Raw genomic sequence first — 22,037 nt, forward strand, 5'->3', positions numbered from 1 at the left:
GCAGGATGGCATCTTACATGTGTTAGGGGTAATGTGTTTCATTAAATTTAAGATGCCATTAATTATAAATAGAGACACCATTATTTTATATCACTAAGGAAAAAAGTGTTGCCAATTTAGCTATGACTTGCCATTGCTTGTAAGACATTCTGATTTCAGAATATTAAAGTGTTAAAAAAGTGTACCTTAGTTACTAACTGAATACAAACCAGGCCTCTTTCTTCTACTAGCTATCCAGTAAAAGGCATTGAATTTTTAGTCCTATGTAATTGTAATTACTGGACTTAAAGAAATATATTTGGTTCAGAGGTGTGTAGGTGCCAAGTTTCTACTAGATAATTATACATTGTCTTCTGGATGTTCTTTTGAAATATAGAGTACGTACTATCTTTTTATCCATAGAAATCTTTTTTTCCTTATAGATTCAGTAAAAATTCCTGTTTTAGTCCTGTTATTTCTCTTTTTGTTTTCAGTTCTTGGGAAGAACAGCTTGTCAGCATCTTCATTATGTGGGACAATATAAATTTGACACAGTCTTCGCTGAGGGGTGTGGGGGAGAGATCCTAAGGAGGAGAGAGATGAAAGGATTCAAATTTATTGAACTTCCTTATGTGCTAGATAATATGGATAATATGAAAGATGGTATATACGTTATTCCATAGTAAATAGGCAATATCCTTAAGTAGTAACCTGCCAGGTCACATAGCTAAGCCCACCTATCTCTAATTGACTTAATTCTGTTCTTTTCCCTCATAAGATCTTTTACATTTTGTATTTATATATTCATTTGTTTACTTTTTAAATGCCTCCCTACCCTGTAAGCTTCACAGATGCTCAGACCATGTCTGTTTTTGTTTACAAGTACTATATGTACACCTGGGGCCCAACACAATTCTTGGCACCTAGCAGGTACTCAGTAGATATTTGTTGACAGAACGAATAACTCCAAAATGTTCTCTTTCCACCATGTTATGCTTCCTGTGACTTATGTAGAGAATGATTATAGGATTGTTATTTTTTAACATAGCCCATATTGTTGACTTTTTATATTACAATTTTGTAGATTCGGATTTAGTTTATGCTCATCCTTTGTTCCACCTTGCTTTCTGCCATGCTTGTACTATTTACCAAAGTTAGTCATTCGGTATGTGTGGTGGAATAAGCCATCACTAAGTGTTGTCTTTATACTTGTCCCTTTTGAATTTTACCTTTGTTTTGTAAAACCAGTGCACAAAGTTAACTTTGTTATGCTTTGTTAATTGTGTTGAGAGTAAGGTTGTTGGTTTTGTTTTCTAGATTTCCTTGATAGCTGCCGGGCCAGTACTCTGTTAGCTGAGCTAGATGATGATGAGGACTTGCCTGAGCCAGATGAGGAAGATGATGAAAATGAAGATGACAATCAGGAGGACCAAGAATACGAGGAGGTTATGGTAGAGAGAGAGTCCCCCGTTCTCTTAACTAAAATAGGATGTTAATAATTGAAATGAAGAGAGGAAAAGCAGGGAAAAGTCCTGGTTAAACTTTGAAGCAAGGAAATAAGGCACCAGTATGAAAAATGTGGTTAATTAAGAAAAACACTTTTAATCTGAGCATTTATGATTCTCTTTTAAAAGAAAATAAGTTGGTTATATTTGAAAAATTCCACGTCACATGCTAATGTTTTAACAGGTTTGAGAGTGTGAAGAACTGCATTTATCCTAAGAATATAATTTTCATGGTTCTTTCACTTAGAATTTTTTAGTGCCTACTGTTTTGCAAGCTGAATCTGTGTATTGTCATTCCTTACACAGAGCTATGAGATAGAAGCATAGAAGAAAAAATTTGCTCTGATTAATCAGAGTTAAGTAGAATAGTGGAGGCCTAAGCTTAGGCAGTATGATCCAGAACTCCCAAGTGTTTAGCCACTGCAATTGGTTTAACTGCCGTGATTGTCTTTGAATTGAACTTTTGCCTGAAAATACCCTTTATTGTAAACTTTTGTATATTTTTTATTTCTCTTTATAAAATGTTATTAGATTTCAAAAAATTTCGTAAGTTGAGCTTTCAATGGGGTAAAGAACTCCAAGAAATGCTTTTGGTATATGTTGCTTAGAAAAAACATAAAACATTAACTTATTTCTTGTGAAGGTTAGTATATGATACATGATGAATTTAAAACATTCATTTTATAAATTTTCTGAAGATGGCTCGTGAATATGAAGTTTTTTAATGACGATTTTGGTAATATGGGTTGATAGTTTCAGTTCAAGGCTGAATGGGGATATATATGGGTCAGATAATTAGATATGTCTCTTCACATTTTTCTACCTCAGATTCTGAGACGACCATCCCTGCAGCGTCGAGCTGGCTCCCGCTCTGATGTAACACACCACGCTGTCACCTCGCAGCTACCGCAGGTCCCTGCTGGGGCAGGGAGCCGACCTATTGGGGAGCAGGTAAGATCTTGATGTTTATCTTCCCTGCAGTGTCGATTCTCTCCTTTCACAGTAACATACCACCAAAATGCCTAGAAAAATATATAGGACTGGGGGTAGGGCAAGAAGTTACCAAATAGGGTTAACACAAAGAAACTTCCCCAACTGCTTGGGTTCCACATTCCATGATTGCTCTGGCATAATGCATATGGGAGTTTCTTACTTGAAACTCCTTCATCTTGGCCTCTGGGTAGCAGTAGATATATACTAAAATGGTTAATAGCTATTATCTAAGAGTTATAGCTTTCGTAGTTATAATGGTAGAGGTGATGGTAGCTAATAATATTAATCTATTAGCTAACATTTACTGATCATTAATTAAGTGCTGGGCACTATTTTTAATACTTTACTTGTATTAACTAATTCCATCCTTTCAACAACCCTTTGAGTGTTATTATTAGCCCCAGTTTTCAGATGAAGTGATTGCTAAAGGTCACACATAGAAGTTTTGGATCCAGGATAAAAACCCAGACCTTCTGGCTCTAGAGCTGTCAAATCAATTTGATTTGTTATAAAAGTTAATTTCAGCTATGTGTCCAAAATAGAGTATGTGTGTGCATCTAAATACATAATCGTTATTTAAAAATTATTGCATCAAACATTTACATCATTTGCAATGCATTGATCTCTCTTTTTTCTTTAAAGATTGGCACCTGAGCTAACATCTGTTGCCAATCTTCTTTTTTCCTTTTTTTTCTTCTTCTCTCCAAAGCCCCCCAGTACATAGTTGTATATTCTAGGTGTAGGTCCTTCTTTCTCTGCTGTGTGGGACACCGCCTCAGCATGACTTGATGAGCGGTGCTAGGTCCGTACCCAGGGTCTGAACCGGCGAAACCCTGGGCCACCCAAGCGGAGTGTTCGAACTTAACCACTTGGCCACGAAGCCGGCCCCCATTCATCTCTTTTTTGTTGATAGTAAAAGTGAAGGAGAGGAGAAAATGTTCCTTACAAACGCTTTTATTATGGAAATTTTCATACATGCCAGAAGTAGAATAGTGCAGTGAATCCCTAAGAACCCTCATTTGACTTTCACAGTTATCAACACTTTGTCAAACTTGTTTGATTTGTTTGCCCCATAGTTATTTAAAGCAATGCCCAAGCATTATATCCATTTTGTATGTAATTCAGTATGTAATGCAATTTACATTTTTAAAAAAGAAACCATTTAAAAATAATTATAGGTTCACAGGAAGTTGAAAAGATAGTACAGAGAGGTTGTATGGACATTGACATTGATACAGTGTGTGTGTATGGTTCTGTCATTTTATCACATGTAGATTTGTGTAGCCATCACTGATGCAGCTTATTTTTGATAAACTGAAGTCATTAAAAAATGTTTGTAGCTATACATGTTTGTTTATGTTGGCTCATTTTGTGCTTAAGAAATATAGCTAAATAAGGAAGTGTAATAGCTGTAGAGAAGTACTTAACATATTTTATAGATAGTACATCACTTTTGCAATAATGAAAAGTTTTATCTTGTAATGTTTGTCCATATGTGAAATTTTATTGTAATAGGAAGAAGAAGAGTATGAAACTAAAGGAGGACGCCGGAGAACATGGGATGATGATTATGTGCTAAAGCGGCAGTTTTCTGCTTTGGTTCCTGCTTTTGATCCTAGACCTGGTCGCACTAACGTCCAACAGACAACTGATCTAGAAATTCCACCCCCAGGTACAGTACGTTTTAGTTTCTGTGATTTTTTAATAGAAACCAAATAAGATAGTTATATGTAGTCAGAAAAGTAAGGTGCTACTTGTATATGCAGGATATAAATAAAAGTTTTCAGGAAAAACTGTATATCAGCCATAAGTCCTTAAAAAAAAAAATAGGTTTTTTTTTTTCCTGGTGAGGAAGATTGGCCCTGAGCTAACATCTGTTGCTAATCTTCCTCTTTTTGCTTGAGAAGATTGTTGCTGAGCTAACATCTGTGCCAGTCTTCCTCTATTTTCTATGTGGGACACCACCAGGATCCAAACACCCTGCCCAGGATCCAAACCGTGAACCCCAGGCTACCAAAGCAGAGCATGCAAACTTAACTACTACGCCACCGGGCTGGCCCCTCAAAATACAGATATTTTTTAAGGGAGAAAATTATGGTATCATAAAAACACACTGTGTTTTGTGTTTGTGTAATTTTTAAAGTAATGCCTCATTTAAAGGTGGATGGTTTATATTCTATTTTCTACTGGATCACAAGTGCTAAGGATTATTCCTGTTCAGCTTTTACTTTGAAAAACTGTATAGTGGTTTCAGTGATGGCCTCTGGAGCTGGTCAGCCTGGACGGCAACTCCATCTCTTACAACTCTTATTTTGGGTGTGGTAGGCACGCTGATGACCTGTCAAAGATATGTAGATCCTAACCTCTAGAATTTGTGAATATGTTACCTTAATATGACAAAAGAGACTTTGCAGATACGATTAAATAAAGGTCCTTGAGGTGGGGGTTATCCTGGATTATCTGGGTAACCCAGTGTAATCACCAGTGTCCTCATAAGAGGGAGCCGGAAGGTCAGAGTCAGGGAAGGAGATCTGACAACAGGAAGCAGAGATCAGAGTGATGGGGGGCCGGGAGCCAAGGAATATGGGCAGCCCCTAGGTCCTAGAAGAGGCAGGGGACAGATTCTTCCCTAAAGCCTACCAAAGCCCTGCCACCAACCCATTTTAGATTTCTGACCTCTAGGACTGTAAGATAATAAATTTGGGTTGTTTTAAACCACCCAGTTTGTGGTAATTTGTTACAGTAGTAATAGGAACTAATACACTGGGCAAATCACCGAATCTTTGTAAGCCTGAATCTCCTCATCTCTTACGTGGGCGAAATAATAGTTTGACAAAGTAGTTAAAAGGATTAAATGAAGTAAAATGTATAAAGTGCCTCGCCTGGTCCTTGATTTGTGCCTCAATAAATGTCAGCTAATTGTAATCAGTATAATTATCCTTAAAGAAGACTGAAATGTTGATTAAGTGTAGAATGTACTTTTTACTTGATAGAAAGATACTCATGTTAAATATGAAAGTAGGTACACTTTGTAGTATAATGTTCTATGGTGAGTCACATTCCAAAGCCCCTTCGAAAAGGAAAACCTATTCTAGGGGAGTATAAGTAGGTCTAAATTTTCTGTAGAGCTCTTTGGCAATATATTTCTTATTTTCTGATAAAGTATTTTTACTTCTTGAAATTTATACTAAGGAAATATTAGCTCTGCACCCAGATTTGTATACATTGATGGCTACTGAAGTATTATTTATATTGTCAAAAATTGGAAATGACCTTCATTATGTCTAATAAGAGGCATATGGTTCAATTAAGGTACAGTGGAATGTCATGCAGTGAATAAAATACTTGAGAAGACTGTATGTCCTGTGAGGAAAAGATTCCTGAGCTAATAAAAAAGATGAGAGTACACCACCAAATATATTAGGAACCCAATTGTGTTTGTGTGTGTTTACCTCACACCCCACTCTTTCGACATAAGCAAAAGCTTGACCAGAGTATGTGGTTTTCTCTGAATGTAGAATTATGAGTAATTTTAGTTTTCTTATTTATAAAAATAAAACATTTCTGAACTATTCAGACCGTTATCATGTGTTTCCTAATAAAAATGAGAGATTCATATTATACGCATAAATTCTACTCTAGTCTTTAAGTAACCTAGGTGGTGTATTATTCCTATTTTTTAAAAAAACAAAAATGTTGAGGCCAGAAGAGTCTTAAGTAGCTGGCATCTTTAGCTAATATATGGCAGAAGAGTTTAAATTTCATATAGCCTTGCGTCTGGTGCACAGTTCTTTCTGGACTGCTTGTTTTAGTGTAATTGTTTTTCACGTTTTCCATATTTTTAGGAACACCTCATTCAGAGCTCTTGGAAGAAGTTGAATGTACTCCGTCACCTCGCTTAGCCCTCACGTTGAAAGTAACGGGTCTTGGAACAACTCGTGAAGTTGAATTACCACTCACTAATTTCAGATCAACCATCTTTTATTATGTACAAAAATTGCTTCAATTGTCCTGTAATGGCAATGTGAAATCAGACAAACTTAGGCGTATTTGGGAGCCAACATACACGTAAGAGATTTTAACTTCATGTTTTAAGTAAATATTTTCATAGTATATGAGCCAAGAAGCATTGTATTTCTATATTTTGGACTAAAGGAACAGAAGAGATTTGGTTCTTGGCTTGTTAGTTTACAGGAACAGATAAGAGCATTTCTGACTTAGAACTGGAAGGAACTTTAGAAATAATCTAGACTGTTCCTTATGTAATAATTGTTGAAGTCTTTGACTGTACTAAATATTTTCTATTTATTTGTTTTGGGGGCTGTGAGTTAAGCCTGCCTCTCTTTGATCATTCATTCATTCAATAAATAATTATCAATGACCTTGGGGAAATTTATTTACCATTTAAGTGCCTCACTTTCCTAATCTAATCTGTAAAATGAGAGTAGTTGTGAGGAATCAATGAATTAATATATATAAGGTATTTTTAATACTGTCTGGAATGTACAAAGCACTGAGTAAATATTACCTATAATTATTTATTATTATTTAATAATATAAATAATCATAATCATCCTTATATAACTTTTGTTAGTATGTTTTTCTGATGTTCTCTTAACAACATTGATAATCTTACATAGTGTCCAATAAAATAATCCAGGTCCTTTTGCGATAGACAGACATCATGGCATTCTGTTCAGTTTTTATTGGAGTTTAAAATTTGATCTCAGCTGCCTTACACGAACATAAGCGCTCCTGGTCCTTGTTATTCTTATCCTTCTTTCCATCTAGACACAGAAGCAAACCATTCCTCATCTCATTTTATTTTTACAACAGTATATGAGAGTTATAACACATGGTACAGCATAGTACTTCATACCTTAAAAGTTCTAGGCTTGAACGGTGCTATGTATAGTTCTATGTTTTCTGTGCAGTAATGCTAAATTTATAAACCATAACTCTTTTTCAGGAATATGATTTCTGCTTTTCCCTCTGTTTAACAAATTAATATTTCTTTCTTAAAGATTCTCCCTGAGTTCAATGTTTAATGTAAGCATATGGCTAATGAATAGCATCATTCATATATTTTTTAAAGAATTGAAGTCTTATTGGAAATAATCACAAATTATTTGACTTATGAATTAACTTGAATAATATCTTCTTGTTTAGAATCATGTACAGAGAAATGAAGGATTCAGACAAAGAAAAGGAAAATGGAAAAATGGTAAGTTAGGAAATGGGTCTTAATCTTGGCTCCTTAAGTAAAAAAAAAAACAACCAAAACTGTATTTCAGTTGCACATTTGAGGGGAAAATCACTAACATGGAATTCTTTAGATTAGGTTAAATGCATGATCTTAAAGCTACCTTGTGTAATGCATGTAAAATAGCATAGACTTGATAATCAGGAAAGGCCAACATTTGGTTTTTCCTATTGTAGGGTTGTTGGTCTATAGAGCATGTGGAACAGTACCTTGGCACTGATGAATTACCAAAGAATGACTTGATAACCTACCTGCAGAAGAATGCAGACGCCGCTTTCCTGCGCCACTGGAAATTAACTGGCACTAATAAAAGTATTAGGAAAAACAGAAATTGTTCTCAGCTCATAGCTGCATATAAGGTATATATTGGCATCAAAACACTGTTTTGATTGGGAATGGCTTTGTGCTTTGTTTTGCAGCTTTTAAAGATTCTTAAGGAAGAGAGTTTCATTGGGGCATACTAAAAAAACGGGGTTGAATTAATATTGTTAATATGCCAATGCTAAAATTTCAAACATGGTTTGTGGCATTGGGTCTAAGTACATAGTTTTAACTGTGGCTTATAGTAGTTATATTTTATTTGGGAATTTTAATGGTCTAGAATGCATCGATTTTCTACTTGGGTGATACTGTTTTTATTTAAATAGAAGGCAGTTCTTTGAAAAATTCCAGCCTTTTCAAAGTAATACTAATAGGATTGATGTATTGTTTTTCTTGAAAACATGAGTAATGGCCAGTTTTATTAATTGTTTCCGTAGGATTTTTGTGAGCATGGAACAAAGTCTGGCTTAAACCAGGGGGCCATTTCAACTCTTCAAAGTAGTGATATCCTCAGTTTGACAAAAGAACAACCTCAGGCCAAAGCAGGCAATGGACAGAATTCTTGTGGAGTAGAAGACGTCCTTCAGCTTCTGCGTATTCTGTATATAGTTGCAAGTGACCCTTATTCAAGAATATCCCAAGAAGGTCCGTAAGAAGCCTTGTTTCATTTCTGTGGCAGTTTTAAAAGCAAGTCAGTTTATATTGTTATTAATTTTATTAATTTTACAGAAGGTGATGAGCAGCCTCAGTTTACTTTTCCGCCAGATGAATTCACTAGCAAAAAAATCACAACAAAAATTTTGCAGCAAATTGAGGTAATAAAATCAGATAGTTGAACTTTTCAACCTGTAATGTTGGACTTTCAGAGTATTGCCTCTCCTTCGTTTTCCACTTCCTCCCCTTTGATTCAATGATTTGGCCCATATAGTCCATTGCATTCATTTGTTTAATTTACATTTAAGAATTGACTCCTTCTTGTCTTTTTAAATAGTTGCCTTAAGACATTGTCATGTGTTCATTTGCAGGAGCCCTTGGCATTGGCAAGTGGGGCTCTGCCAGACTGGTGTGAACAATTAACCAGCAAGTGCCCTTTCCTGATACCGTTTGAAACTAGACAGCTTTATTTCACATGCACAGCATTTGGTGCGTCAAGGTAAGAAGTGTATCCTCTTACAGTTTTAGAATAAATATATATATATTCTTTTATGTTACATAAACCCAAAATGTACAAATATTCTTTATATCAAGACCAATGGAGGAGATATATTATCCTGTTTTCTTGGAAAGAGTTGTCAACATTTAAACATTTTTCTGTTTCTGATTGGATATCTGCTCTCTTGGAGTAGAGTGGATTGGAGTACTTTCCATCAGCTAGCATGTACTGTACAGGTCTTAGGTAGCTTGCATAAATTAATTGCTGAAATTCCCAGGAATACCGAATTAAATGCTTGCAAATAGCTTTGATGGCATTGAAACATATCTTCCTTTTGACCATCATTTTTCTGTTACTACCATCTAACATATTACATATTTTACTTACTTTTGTTTTTCTATCCCCTTCCACTAGATGAAAGTTTCATGAGGGCAGAAATTTCTGGCTATTTTGTTCACTGCTCTAGCTGCTGTTCCTAAAGCAGTGTATAGCACATTGTGGATGCTCAATAAATACTTGAATGATTGAGTACCCAGAGTACTTTCGTTTACTTATTTATTTATTTTAAAGGTTTTATTTCCTTTTTTCTCCCCAAAGGCCCCCGGTACATAGTTGTGTATTTTTAGTTGTGGGTCCTTCTAGTTATGGCATGTGGGATGCCACCTCAGCAAGGCTTGACAAGCGGTGCCACGTCTGCAACCAGGATTCGAACTGGGGAAACCCTGGGTCGCCGAAGCAGAGGACACGAACTTAATCACTCGGCCAGGGGGCCAGCCCCCCAGAGTACTTTTAAAGTAGATGTAAAAGTGTTACAATTTTAAATAGAGCTGTTTGTTTCCCTGAGAAGTTACACTGTTTTACCATTTTATGCCATTTATAAAGCATTTGTACACATGGAACTGCAGGCCTATTGTGATCAATAGCGTTGCTTATGATTTTCGTTTTATAGATGAGGAAATTGATTCTCGCAGTACTTAGCTGATTTGCCGGAGATTACCAAAAAGTTGTTAGCACAATGAGAGTAAATCTTTCATCTCCTTATTCCTAGTTCAAGATTTTTCCCACCCCTTGGGGCTGGCCCCATGGTGCGGTGGTTAAGTTCACACGTTCCGCTTCAGCGGCCCGGGGTTCTCCAGTTTGGATCCTGGGTGCGGACATGGCACCGCTTGGCAAGCCATGCTGTGGCAGGCATCTCACATATAAAGTAGAGGAAGATGGGCATGGATGTTAGCTCAGGGCCAGTCTTCCTCAGCAAAAAGAGGAGGATTGGTGGCAGATGTTAGCTCAGCACTAATCTTCCTCAAAAAAAAAAAGAAAAAGAACAGAACAAAAAGATTTTCCCACCCCAGGATGGGTTAGTGCTATGTTGTTAAAAAGAAAATGTTTTAAAATCACAATATCTTTTTTAAATTTATTTTTATTATTACTATTTTTTTTTGGTGAGGAAAATTGGCCCTGAGGTAACATCTGTTACCAGTCTTCCTCCTTTTGCTTGAGGAAGATTGTCACTGACCTAACATCTGTGCCAGTCTCTCTCTATTTTGTATGTGGGATGCCACCACACCATGGCTTAATGAGCAGTGTGTAGGTCAGCACCCAGGATCCAAACCCATGAACTCTGGGCCACTGAAGCAGAGCATGCAAACCCAAGCACTATGCCACCAGGCCAGCACCCTGCAATACCATTTTAATAGTGGCTTTCAGTTTGTATCATAGTAATAAAGATAGCTTAACCATTTTTTAGTTACTCTGATAGTTAGGAAATGTTTGTCTATATTTTTATGTATTATGACTGGCTGTATTTTTATGTGTTATGTGTAGTTGGACCACAGACCTTTGTTTTGATCTACTAATTGCTAAAATAAAGAGGGAAAAGTATAGACTCAATACTTTCTCAGTTTAAGGAAGATTACAATGAAAGGGGTTTATATATTTTAGCTTATGAGAGGAAGCAATAATTTATGTAATAAAAACATGATTATATTTTAATAACCTGATAAAATACTATTTTTAAAAAATCCTTAAGTCTTTGAATTATGTTGCTGGTTTAGTAATACATCCAGCTGTTGCTGTGTGCTCCAGTCACATAGACATTTTTCTATTTCAGAGCAATAGTGTGGTTACAAAACCGACGAGAAGCCACTGTGGAAAGAACAAGGACCACAAGTAGTGTAAGGCGAGATGATCCTGGGGAGTTTCGAGTCGGTCGTCTCAAGCATGAGAGAGTAAAAGTTCCACGGGGTGAATCGCTGATGGAATGGGCTGAGAATGTCATGCAAATACATGCAGATCGCAAATCAGTTCTTGAGGTACCTCATAAAATTTCTTTTTATGTGCAGGACTGACAGAACCAGCCATTCTGTTTATTCTGCTGCATAAAAACTGCATGAGATAGACGTGAAGAGGGATTTCTCTGCCCTCAATGCAAAGGCCTTCTCTTGCAGATCATCTTTCAAAAGAGGATGTCAGCTCACTTCCTCAGGTGTAGGATCTTGTGACTTAACGAGCACAGAGAATATCTTCCCTCTTGAGATGGGAAAATGCTTGGTCTAGTTGAAGGACACTACGCATTTCTTAAAGCCTGGACTGAGTAATAGTACTCACAAAGGATTCTTTTTGATTCTCTAAATTTACCTTTATGTTAAGCTATGCTCTTAGATAGCTGCATTTCTGGAGCACAGCGTTTTGTAGTATTGTTTCATTTAAATTGTGCTTGTTGTTATGTCATTGGTCTGTACTTAGAGATGTCATAGCAGATAGCAGTATGAAATTCAGTATATTTACTATAGAGATTTGTTGTGGGCATTGTTATATATATGCTATATACTTATTATTCCTTATATGGAGGACAATGAAGGAAATATCTCCCCTCTCACAGGTGTGAACCAGCTGGTTTATTTATCTTTTGGACACAGACTGATCATGACAAATATAATATACATCTAGAAAATATATAAAGCTTATGGCTGTCACTTTAAACTTTCTTTGCCTTCGTCTTATTTTTCCTACCCATATATTCCTCTAACATAGATAATCCTCAATTATTATTATTTTTTTTTACCATGCACTATATGTTTTTGTAAGCCACCTCAAATCATTTTCAGAACAGGTAGAGTATGGATAAAAACCTGTAAAGTGATTGCCTAAAGTCAGAAATAAGTGGGAGAGTTTAGGTTTTGGTGTTAACAGACACACATACACATCTGTATACCATCATTTCCTTGAGCAAATGATTTAACATTTTCATCTGAAATTTGGTTTCCTTTGGTGTAAAAACAAAATGATAATCTATTTTGTAGGATTGTTGTGAGAAGTAAATTAATGATGAACAATGGTCACCACAGTGTTTAAACATGTAATAGTGTACAACAAATACATTCTTTAGGAAAACTAGAATAAAACTTCTGCGTTGCTTATAATATACTGCTGCTATAAAAAATATATATTATTGGATTGGATATGGCAAATTTTTGCAAGAATGAGATCATTTAAAAGTTTTTTGTAAGCTCACTTGTTCCTCATAGTTTATTTGTTCATTTTAGGTTGAATTTTTAGGAGAAGAAGGAACTGGCTTGGGCCCCACATTAGAGTTTTATGCTCTTGTGGCAGCGGAATTCCAGAGAACTGATTTGGGAGCTTGGCTTTGTGATGATAACTTTCCAGATGACGAATCTCGTCACGTAAGACTCATTTCCCATTTTGTGATTTCATTTGTGATTTTGCTTTTGGAAAATGTTAAAAATAGGTTATGCTTTCATGACTCTATTATTGAATAATCTTGATATTATTAAAATGTTTTTAAAGGATAAAATTTGGTCATCAAGAACTATTTAATAACGTGTATATAAATACTTTTAGATATCTAAATTGATGATGTTTAATGTTTATGGATCTTTTGTTTAATTTTATTTGCATTTTTCCTTCTAAAAAATTAGGTTGATCTTGGAGGTGGATTAAAACCTCCTGGATACTATGTGCAGAGATCGTGCGGACTGTTCACGGCACCATTCCCACAAGATAGTGATGAGCTTGAAAGGATCACAAAACTCTTTCATTTCCTTGGAATTTTCTTGGCCAAATGCATTCAAGACAACAGACTTGTGGACTTACCTATTTCTAAACCTTTCTTTAAACTTATGTGTATGGGTGATATTAAAAGCAATATGAGTAAACTGATTTATGAATCCCGAGGTGATAGAGACTTACATTGTACTGAAAGTCAGTCTGAAGCTTCTACAGAAGAAGGTCATGATTCACTCTCAGTAGGAAGCTTTGAAGAGGATTCAAAATCAGAGTTTATTCTAGATCCCCCTAAACCAAAACCCCCAGCTTGGTTTAATGGAATTTTAACTTGGGAAGACTTTGAACTAGTAAACCCACACAGAGCCAGATTTTTAAAAGAAATTAAAGACCTTGCTATCAAGAGGCGCCAGATTTTAAGCAACAAAGGTCTTTCTGAAGATGAGAAGAACACAAAATTACAAGAACTAGTACTGAAGAATCCATCAGGATCTGGGCCTCCACTTAGCATAGAGGATTTAGGGTAAGCTCTGTCTGTACGTTCTTTAACCTAAAGGATGAAGAACTTCTAAAGCCTTTGTTTCTTTGCCCCCACTAATTTGCAATATATGAGTAAACAGTCTGTTAAGAACCATAATATGCTATAGGAAATATTGATTATTAATTTGAACCTTTGATTTATTAATATTATAAAGATAACACTCGGAATACCAGAATATAGTTTATTAATCATCAGACCTCTGAAAATGTGTCTGATTTATCAAATATGATAAACGTATGTATCTTGTGTAAAAAGTCCAAAGCCAGAAATATTTTGACAAATTCATTAGCTAATATATATATATAGCCTACTTGCCAAAGCTCAAAATAGTTTGCTTTGTATGTAAGCCTTATCCCGAATGGCTGCATTAACTAACTCAGATGCTGAGGATCTTTTGACAAAATTCTATGAATTTACATACATGTAATTATTATGTCCTTGGTACCTTTCACAGTGATTTTGGGTTGACTGCAAGTCTGGTTTTCCCTTTGTCCGCCTTCCCTCCCTCCCTCATACTCGGTTTGATTTGGGGCAGGATAGGGGCACAGCATGGATAACTTCAGTGAAGCAACAGTTTCTTCTTGAAGAAAAAAAGTCTTGTCAACATGTTGCTGCCATAATTCATTGGAAAAATCTTTAGTTCATTAATTTTGTGCCATAAGGGTAAAATGACATATGGAAAGGTGGTGGTTTCATGCAGTGTTTACAAAGCCAGGTTTGGTAACAGTTGGCTTAATAGTTTTTGTGCACAGAGTTTTTAATTTAAAAATGCTTCAAATTTAACATTTAAGCTAGTAAACTGATTTTATTGTTGGAGAAGGGAGGCATTCATGGTTTTCGCAGCGATATTATAAAAATCAAAGAGTAATGGTAGCTGAATGTTAGTTAATCTAATCATTTTTTTGTCCTGCCAGTTTAAATTTCCAGTTTTGCCCTTCCTCAAGAATATATGGTTTTACAGCTGTGGATCTCAAGCCAAGTGGTGAAGATGAGGTAAAAATTTTGCTTTTGATATAATTGTAAGTTCAGAATTATCCTCTTAATGAGGCCACTTGTACCAGGTGCTACTGAACTGTTCCTGGATATTAACAATAATGTTGGCAAAATTTCCTTTGCAGATGATAACAATGGATAATGCAGAAGAATATGTGGATTTGATGTTTGACTTTTGTATGCATACGGGTATTCAGAAACAGATGGAAGCCTTTAGAGGTAATAGTTAAGGCTCCTTAGCTTAATCCCTTTCCTTTTACTTTGAGACCGTTGAAATTAGTACATTGCTGTGGTTAAAAACTACTGGTAAGCTCTAGATTTGCCCTCTAGTTTTTTGTCTTCTAGATAGTTAGGTCCTGGACAGTACCCAGAATAGGTTGGAATATTCTCTAGCTGCAGCATACCCTCAGCTTGTTCCTCCTGAGTAATGGGTGACCGACTTTTGGCCTCCATTTCTTCATTTGTAAGCGGACGTAAGGTTACATTCTTTCCACATTATATGATCAGGATAAATGAAATCATTTAGTACCTGAGTTCTTCTAGTGAAGATAGAAACATAATATATTACACTGTTTATCACTTACTGGTTTTTAAAATGAGAACGCAGCTTTGATTGGCTTGTATATTACAAAGTGATGGTTGGGAAATTAAGATTAGAATTTGACCACAGACCATAGTGACTGAATATTCTGTCTCTGTTTACATTTGTGATATTAAGCAGAGATTTCTGTACTTAAAACCCTTAAAACTTAAAAAAGTTTTTATTTCAAGCTAATTTATATTTGTTTTTTCAAACATTTATTAGTATTTTATTCATTGTCGGTGCATTTAGTTGATATTGGGTATTTTGAGTTGAAATTTGGTATTTTGAAATTGTAACTTAGAAACTGAATTGCGTGTTTTGTTTTTTTGCTGTGTGTATAATGTAGATGGGTTTAATAAAGTTTTTCCAATGGAGAAATTAAGTTCCTTCAGCCATGAAGAAGTCCAAATGATTCTTTGTGGAAACCAGTCGCCATCCTGGGCAGCAGAGGATATTATCAATTATACTGAACCTAAGTTGGGTTATACACGTGACAGGTGTGTGTTGGTTATTTTCTAAGATCAACAGAATTGTTTGTCCCAAAATCAAATGACAGGTTGATCTCTACAAACAACTATGACTCAGTAAGTTACATTCATAAAGTAAGTGTTAAAGCAGTTAAGTCTAACCATTACCAAGAGGCATATCCATTAGTAAGGCTGAGTTTACACAGAAAGACAGCTGAGTCTTAGCTGATGTTAAGATTCCTTTTCTCACTGTATTTTCATTGTTCATTCTTTTAAAAATTGGGTAAATTATAAACCCTTGGGCTTTACTGATTTTGTATTAACCTTTGTTTTCAAATAATTTCAAACTTTTAGAAAAGTAGAAGAATAGTTGAAAGAATTCCCATATATATCCTTTACTCAGATTCACCAATATTTAACATTTTGCTGTATTTATTTCCTTGATATTATCTCTCTAGTTATATACACAGACACACAATTTTTTCTGAATCATTTGAGAATATATTGCAGATATCCTGTCCCTTTACTCTGTAACAGTTTAGTGGACATTTCCTGAGAGTCTGGGTATTCTCCCACATATCCACATTAGCTAGCAAATTCATGATGCCATACTATTAGCTACTAATCTATAGTCCATATTCCAGTTTTGTTGATTATTCCAGTAATGTCCTTAATAGCATTTCCCTCCCCGCCATAACCCCCACATCAGGAAACTGCATTCAGTTGTGATATGCTTTTAATCTAGAACAGTTCCTCAGCTGTTTTTTCTTTTATACCACTAACATTTCTTAAGATGACAAGGCCTCATATTCCTTTTTTTAAAAGTTCACAAATTAACATAAATGAGAATATTATGAATTATTTTAAACTTAACATTGTTTATATAGCAGGGGTTTTTTTAAAGTAAATTTTTTATTGAATTGTAACAGACAAGTGCACATATTGCATGTACAGCCTGGAGAATTTCCACAAAATGAACATATCTGTATAATTGGTACCCAGAATAAGAAACAAGTCCAGAAGACCCCTTCTCTGTTGTATTCTTTTCTAGTCATTAATTGCTATTCCTATTGATTAATTTTGCTGGCTTTTGAACTTTAATAAATGAAATCATGCAATATGTATTCTTTAAGGTCTGGCTTCTTTTGGTTTAACGTTATGGTTATGGAAGTCATCCGTGTTGTGGCATATAATGGTAGTTTATTTCACTGTAACAAAAATGGATTGTTTCAGACCCCCTTTGGTAATTTAGCCATATTTGGATGACTTATGCAAGTGCACCATGAGCTTTTCTGAGTTGCTGGCTTTTGTTGCCTATTTGATCCCTGTGCTCCATCGGTGTTTCAGTTCTTAGCATTTAAAAGTACAAGATAGTCTTTGAAGGTATTTTTAAAGTAGTTTCTATCAGCTCATTTCACACTTACCCAACAGTCTCCAGACAGTGCTGTTCTTCTGACCTGTGGGTATTGTCTTTTGGGTTATTGCTGGCTTACAAAGTAGTGGTAGTGTTTTCATTTAAATCAGCTGTCAAATCAATATAACTGTATTTTTCTTCTTTTAGTCCTGGTTTCCTGAGGTTCGTAAGGGTTTTATGTGGTATGTCTTCAGACGAAAGGAAAGCATTCTTGCAATTTACCACTGGTTGTTCAACGCTACCCCCAGGTGGACTGGCTAACCTGCATCCCAGGCTCACGGTTGTACGCAAGGTACAAACTCCAGCTAATGGGGAATCCAAATGGAATTTAGTTACTTAGGGATTGAAGGAAATATTTAAAGTCATGGTCTTCTGTTACTTTCACTATTCTTTCTGTAGGTTGATGCTACTGATGCAAGCTATCCATCAGTGAATACGTGTGTGCATTATCTAAAGTTGCCAGAATATTCTTCGGAGGAGATCATGAGAGAGCGCCTGCTAGCTGCTACAATGGAGAAAGGCTTTCATCTCAATTGAGCTTTGAAGTGCGATGGGAGACATCATAGAGACTTTAAAATACTAGTGAAACCTCTTGTGTTTGTGTGCAGAGAAGTAAATGATCCTCCACGCTAATGACACTTGCCTTTTTTCCACCATTAAGGCTTTAAGAACATGTGGAATAAGTTCGTTAGCTGCTAATGACAAAAGAAATCCTTTAACTACCCAGCCAGCAAGTATATGGCACAGAACACTGTGTTGCTCTAAGGGCTCATGTGACTGGAATAAGGGGGTCCTACTTGACTGTCCCAAAGAGCAGCGCCTCAGATCCTCAGTGTTCACTGGGGAATTCTAGCAGTGTACTTGTGTAAAGTTTGTCATTTCATACTTCATACACTACAGTTGCCATCACTGATCCCTGTTTTGCTGGCTTTTAAGCTACTTGGTCAAAAATCCTGCTTCCTTAAAACAGAGAGAGTTAATGAGCATCTCAAGCTTTTTCTTTTCCTTTTTACTGATGCCTGCACTATCAGAGTATTCTAGTGTTCTCTCTTTTGTTTGGCATATAATCATGCACAACCTTTTTATTTCTTTGAGGTGGGAGTATATTTTTATTTCCTAAATGCCATACTATAAAGATCAAATTCTTGAGTGTGTTTGTGCAGCTCGAAAATAAAGATACATTGCGGGGGGCACTGGTCTAGGCGCAGGGCACACTTGAAGCCAGTTTTACTTTTGGTTGTATTTTCTTTGTATATTATAAACATTTATTTAACTTGTTGCAGTTTGAAGTAAAAAATTTCCAAAATGTATGCTCAACAATAATCATTAAAATGTTTGCAGCGTACAAAACTGTGTCGTGTGACTATTTCACTGCAACCGTCAGATCTAAGAACTTAACCAGATACTTTTCATTTTGAACTATTGAGATTTAGGTTTTTGAAATTACTAAATGAAGAAATGTAGTTTTCGACAGTAAATACACTTACTGAAATTGGAAAGCTAGAAGAAATATATGTTCACATGCTTGTGATCCAACAAATGTGTTATATCTTAAAGGATTCTTCAGCTAAAAATGGCCAGGTTATTTGTATTAACTTTTTTTTTTAAAGATTGGCACCTGAGCTAACATCTGTTGCCAATCTTCTTCTTTTTTTTTTTCCCTCCTTCTCTCCCAGTCCATAGTTGTATATTCTGGTTATAAATGCCTCTGGTTGTGCTATGTGGGACGCCCTCTCAGCATGGCCTGATGAGCAGTGCCATGTCCACGCCCACGATTGGAACTGGTGAAACCCTGAGCTGCCTAAGTGGAGCACATGAACTCAACCACTTGGCCACAGGGTCGGCCACTTTATTAACTTTTTAAGCACCAGATCCACTACTTACCGTTGTATCTGCAGGGATGTGTACGTCTAAGATCTAAGAATGATTTTCTTTGAATGTTGTGTTAGTATGAAAAGAAACCACACCAGGATTTGCTATTTCCATCACATCTCTGCATTTAGGTGAAAGAAATGTCTCTAGGCCTGATTTAGCCAAATGGCTCTTTTAGGGGCTGGCCCGGTGGCGCAGCAGTTAAGTTTGCACATACTGCTTCTCGGAGGCCCGGGGTTCACCGGTTCAGATCCCGGGTGCGGACATGGCACTCCTTGGCAAGCCATGCTGTGGTGGGTGTCCCACATAGAAAGTAGAGGAAGATGGGTATGGATGTTAGCTCAGGGCCAGTCTTCCTCAGCAAAAGGAGGAGGATTGGCGGCAGATGTTAGCTCAGGGCTAATCTTCCTCAAAAAAAAAAAAAAAGTCATGAGTATGAAAATCTCTCAAAGCTGGTAATCACAGTTCAGCTGAGATGACACAGCCTGTGAGAACAGACAGTCACATTGCAGTTCACTTTGCAGGAGTCAAGTGTATGGGACATCTACTAGGGTCTCCATGTATACTAGGTTCTGGAGTATTTTCTCCTGTGCTGCCCACATAGCATTTTTTAATTCTCTCAAGGTACTGAAATCTGTGCCAAGATGTTATTCAAAGTGCTATTTTGGTGTGACCCAAAAATTAATTTTGTTCACTCCCTAGTTACTTCTGGTGTACCAGTTTCAGTTACCTGAATGTGCTACTGATTAAGTGCCTCCAACTAGGACAGTGTTTCCCAACTCATAGTCTCAGAAAGACCTCCAGAGCTCTCTGATTGAGACGAGGCTTCCCCGGCCCGCACTCCCTAATGCCAGGGTGGACCTGTACACACATAGCACCCACTGTTCTAGCAGGTCAGAAGCCTTCCCTCGGCCTCTGGAGTCCAAAACAACTTGGGTTTGCTTTTGGAGTCCATTATTGATTGGTTGCCTTTATAGATGCAAACTTTGAAATATGTAAGTAGACTTTTAGAAACAGATGAAGTAAAGAATTTAAACAAAATCCCTCCTTCCACACACGAGAGAGGAAAAAACCACACTACTGAAGGAATGATCACTGTCGAGAATGTCCATTTATGTTCTCTTTTGGAGGACAGAGTGTTGTAGGTGAAAGAACTCTTGGAATTCCATAGGATGGCACAATAGCTTAATGTACCAAGACTGTAATTGTGTTTCCTCCCTTGCACCTGCCCTCCGCCCCGGACATGCACATAAACACGCTTTCACTTAAGACAGTTCTGTCTGTTCTCCTGTTGACAAAGCAGCAAAAGCGTAGAGAAGGGTTTGGGAGGATCAGGGCATTGGTCGTCTATAGTGACTTGGCAGTTTTCTTTCCTTCAAGACATTCCAGTAAGAGGAGTGGAAGGAATAAGAGTTAGGGTGTGGGGAGAAGGATTCATTTCATGCCTACCTAAACAGGTATTCTCTTGCATTCAGTAAATTTCACTTACAAATTAATGCAAACCCTTTACAATATGGCATAAAGGATAGTTGTAAGGCTCTCTGTTACCGTTTAACCATTCATTATTCAGTAGTAACATTCTCTGTAGAGTTAATTTCATGACGGCATTGTAATTGCCAAGTGCCCAGAAAATGGATATCAGGCTTTTAGAAACTGGCAAATAAAATTTAATTCTGTAGTTTTCATTAGGTACACAATACAGTAAAGTGTTGACTTTTTAAGGAAAAAGATGACATTTAGAAAACAATATTACTCCAAGTGCTATGTGTATTTGTCAATTTTAAAATTTTATTGGCTGATGGAGAGCTACCACACTTTCTTCCCACCTCATGCTGCTATTCCTAAATCTAATTTGCAAAAGGAAGCAGAGACCAAAAAAGGTTCCCTTGGTACTCAACAAAATTTAAACAAATGGGAAAAAGAAAGCTTATGGTTAGAAAATAAAACTCTCAGAGAAAATTTTTCTTTGTACATCATATTTTAAAATACAGTTTTGTTTTCCATTGAGGAACTGTGGGAAACACCTATTTAAAATGTCTTGCAGTGTGTGGTCTTGCGGATTCTTTGGGCTGCAGATGTTGAGCGGTGTTCTGTGGTGTTCTCGTTTCTTATACGCTGATGTTGTCTGGCAGAGCCTTCCATTATTCAGCTTTCTGACATCTTATCAAGAATTAGTAGAGGGGCAAGAATTCTTGCCCGATTCGTTTCCACAATGCAGCCATTTAACACCATCTCATCCAAAATGATATGTACTTTATCCAAATTAAACATTATCTAGGATCATATTAAGGAAATTAGTTTTACAGTTAGAAAAATGTTAATATTCAGTAAGTAATAACTGAGCCTGGAATTTCTCCAGTGTAAATTAGTCTGAGCATGAAGGTGGTAGTTTTTTTTAATAGAATTCCTGAAATTAAATTTTAAAACTGGTGTCCATATTAGGAACTACTACCCTTACGTACACATACACACCTAGATTCACCTTGGGGAAGCTAACTGGACCTCAGGCATAGAAATGGAACAGCTACATCTTTGAGCCAGAGAGAAATCTAAGAACTGGAGAATAAGGCAAGTGACATTTGGCAAGAGCACACCTGACCTCAGGAACAATGCTGTCTTCCCAGACAACGACGACAACAACGACGACAGCGATAACCGCAATTTATGAATACTGATTTAGTTCCTGGCATTGTGTTGAGCATTTTACATATTTTAGTCTTCTCTATAAGATGTGCATGTTACATACTATCCTCATTTTACAGAGGAGCAAACAGGCTCAAAGCCATTGCCCTAGGTCACATGGCTAGTAATTGCCAGAGCTGGAATTGAAGGCCAAAGTTTGGGATTGGCTGCTTCCAGACTTTTCAGGAGGGGCCTGAGGCTACTGAGTACACCCCCCCCCCCCCCCCCCCCCCCCCCCCCCCCCCCCCCCC

The 22,037-nt window shown here is 36.6% G+C and overlaps 2 protein-coding genes across 10 annotated transcripts in view; one reads left to right on the top strand and one right to left on the bottom strand.

Annotated features, from left to right (window-relative positions):
• Window positions 1-18,577, top strand: part of HECTD1 (HECT domain E3 ubiquitin protein ligase 1) — an 87,017-nt gene extending 68,440 nt beyond the window's left edge. For 3 of the 5 annotated variants that reach the window (XM_046652269.1, XM_046652271.1, XM_046652273.1), the window contains 17 exons: window positions 1,297-1,430; window positions 2,313-2,435; window positions 3,993-4,149; window positions 6,323-6,545; window positions 7,647-7,701; window positions 7,917-8,099; window positions 8,499-8,706; window positions 8,791-8,876; window positions 9,087-9,214; window positions 11,322-11,523; window positions 12,757-12,894; window positions 13,150-13,757; window positions 14,690-14,768; window positions 14,894-14,987; window positions 15,698-15,848; window positions 17,380-17,524; window positions 17,632-18,577. In XM_046652269.1, coding sequence (XP_046508225.1) covers window positions 1,297-1,430; window positions 2,313-2,435; window positions 3,993-4,149; window positions 6,323-6,545; window positions 7,647-7,701; window positions 7,917-8,099; window positions 8,499-8,706; window positions 8,791-8,876; window positions 9,087-9,214; window positions 11,322-11,523; window positions 12,757-12,894; window positions 13,150-13,757; window positions 14,690-14,768; window positions 14,894-14,987; window positions 15,698-15,848; window positions 17,380-17,524; window positions 17,632-17,769 — 2,852 coding nt within the window. In that variant the 3' untranslated portion in view covers window positions 17,770-18,577. The remainder of the gene's footprint in view (window positions 1-1,296; window positions 1,431-2,312; window positions 2,436-3,992; window positions 4,150-6,322; window positions 6,546-7,646; window positions 7,702-7,916; window positions 8,100-8,498; window positions 8,707-8,790; window positions 8,877-9,086; window positions 9,215-11,321; window positions 11,524-12,756; window positions 12,895-13,149; window positions 13,758-14,689; window positions 14,769-14,893; window positions 14,988-15,697; window positions 15,849-17,379; window positions 17,525-17,631) is intronic. The other 2 variants (XM_046652270.1, XM_046652272.1) reach the window with 2 other exon arrangements.
• Window positions 18,578-20,872: 2,295 nt separating this feature from the next.
• AP4S1 (adaptor related protein complex 4 subunit sigma 1) overlaps window positions 20,873-22,037 on the bottom strand; it is a 44,275-nt gene continuing 43,110 nt past the window's right edge. For all 5 annotated transcript variants that reach the window (XM_046652035.1, XM_046652034.1, XM_046652037.1 and 2 more), the window contains exon 6: window positions 20,873-21,378. In XM_046652035.1, the coding sequence (XP_046507991.1) occupies window positions 21,250-21,378 (129 nt within the window). In that variant the 3' untranslated portion in view covers window positions 20,873-21,249. The remainder of the gene's footprint in view (window positions 21,379-22,037) is intronic.

The sequence above is a fragment of the Equus quagga genome, chromosome 2 (assembly GCF_021613505.1).
Source record: "Equus quagga isolate Etosha38 chromosome 2, UCLA_HA_Equagga_1.0, whole genome shotgun sequence".
Lineage (NCBI taxonomy): Eukaryota > Metazoa > Chordata > Mammalia > Perissodactyla > Equidae > Equus > Equus quagga.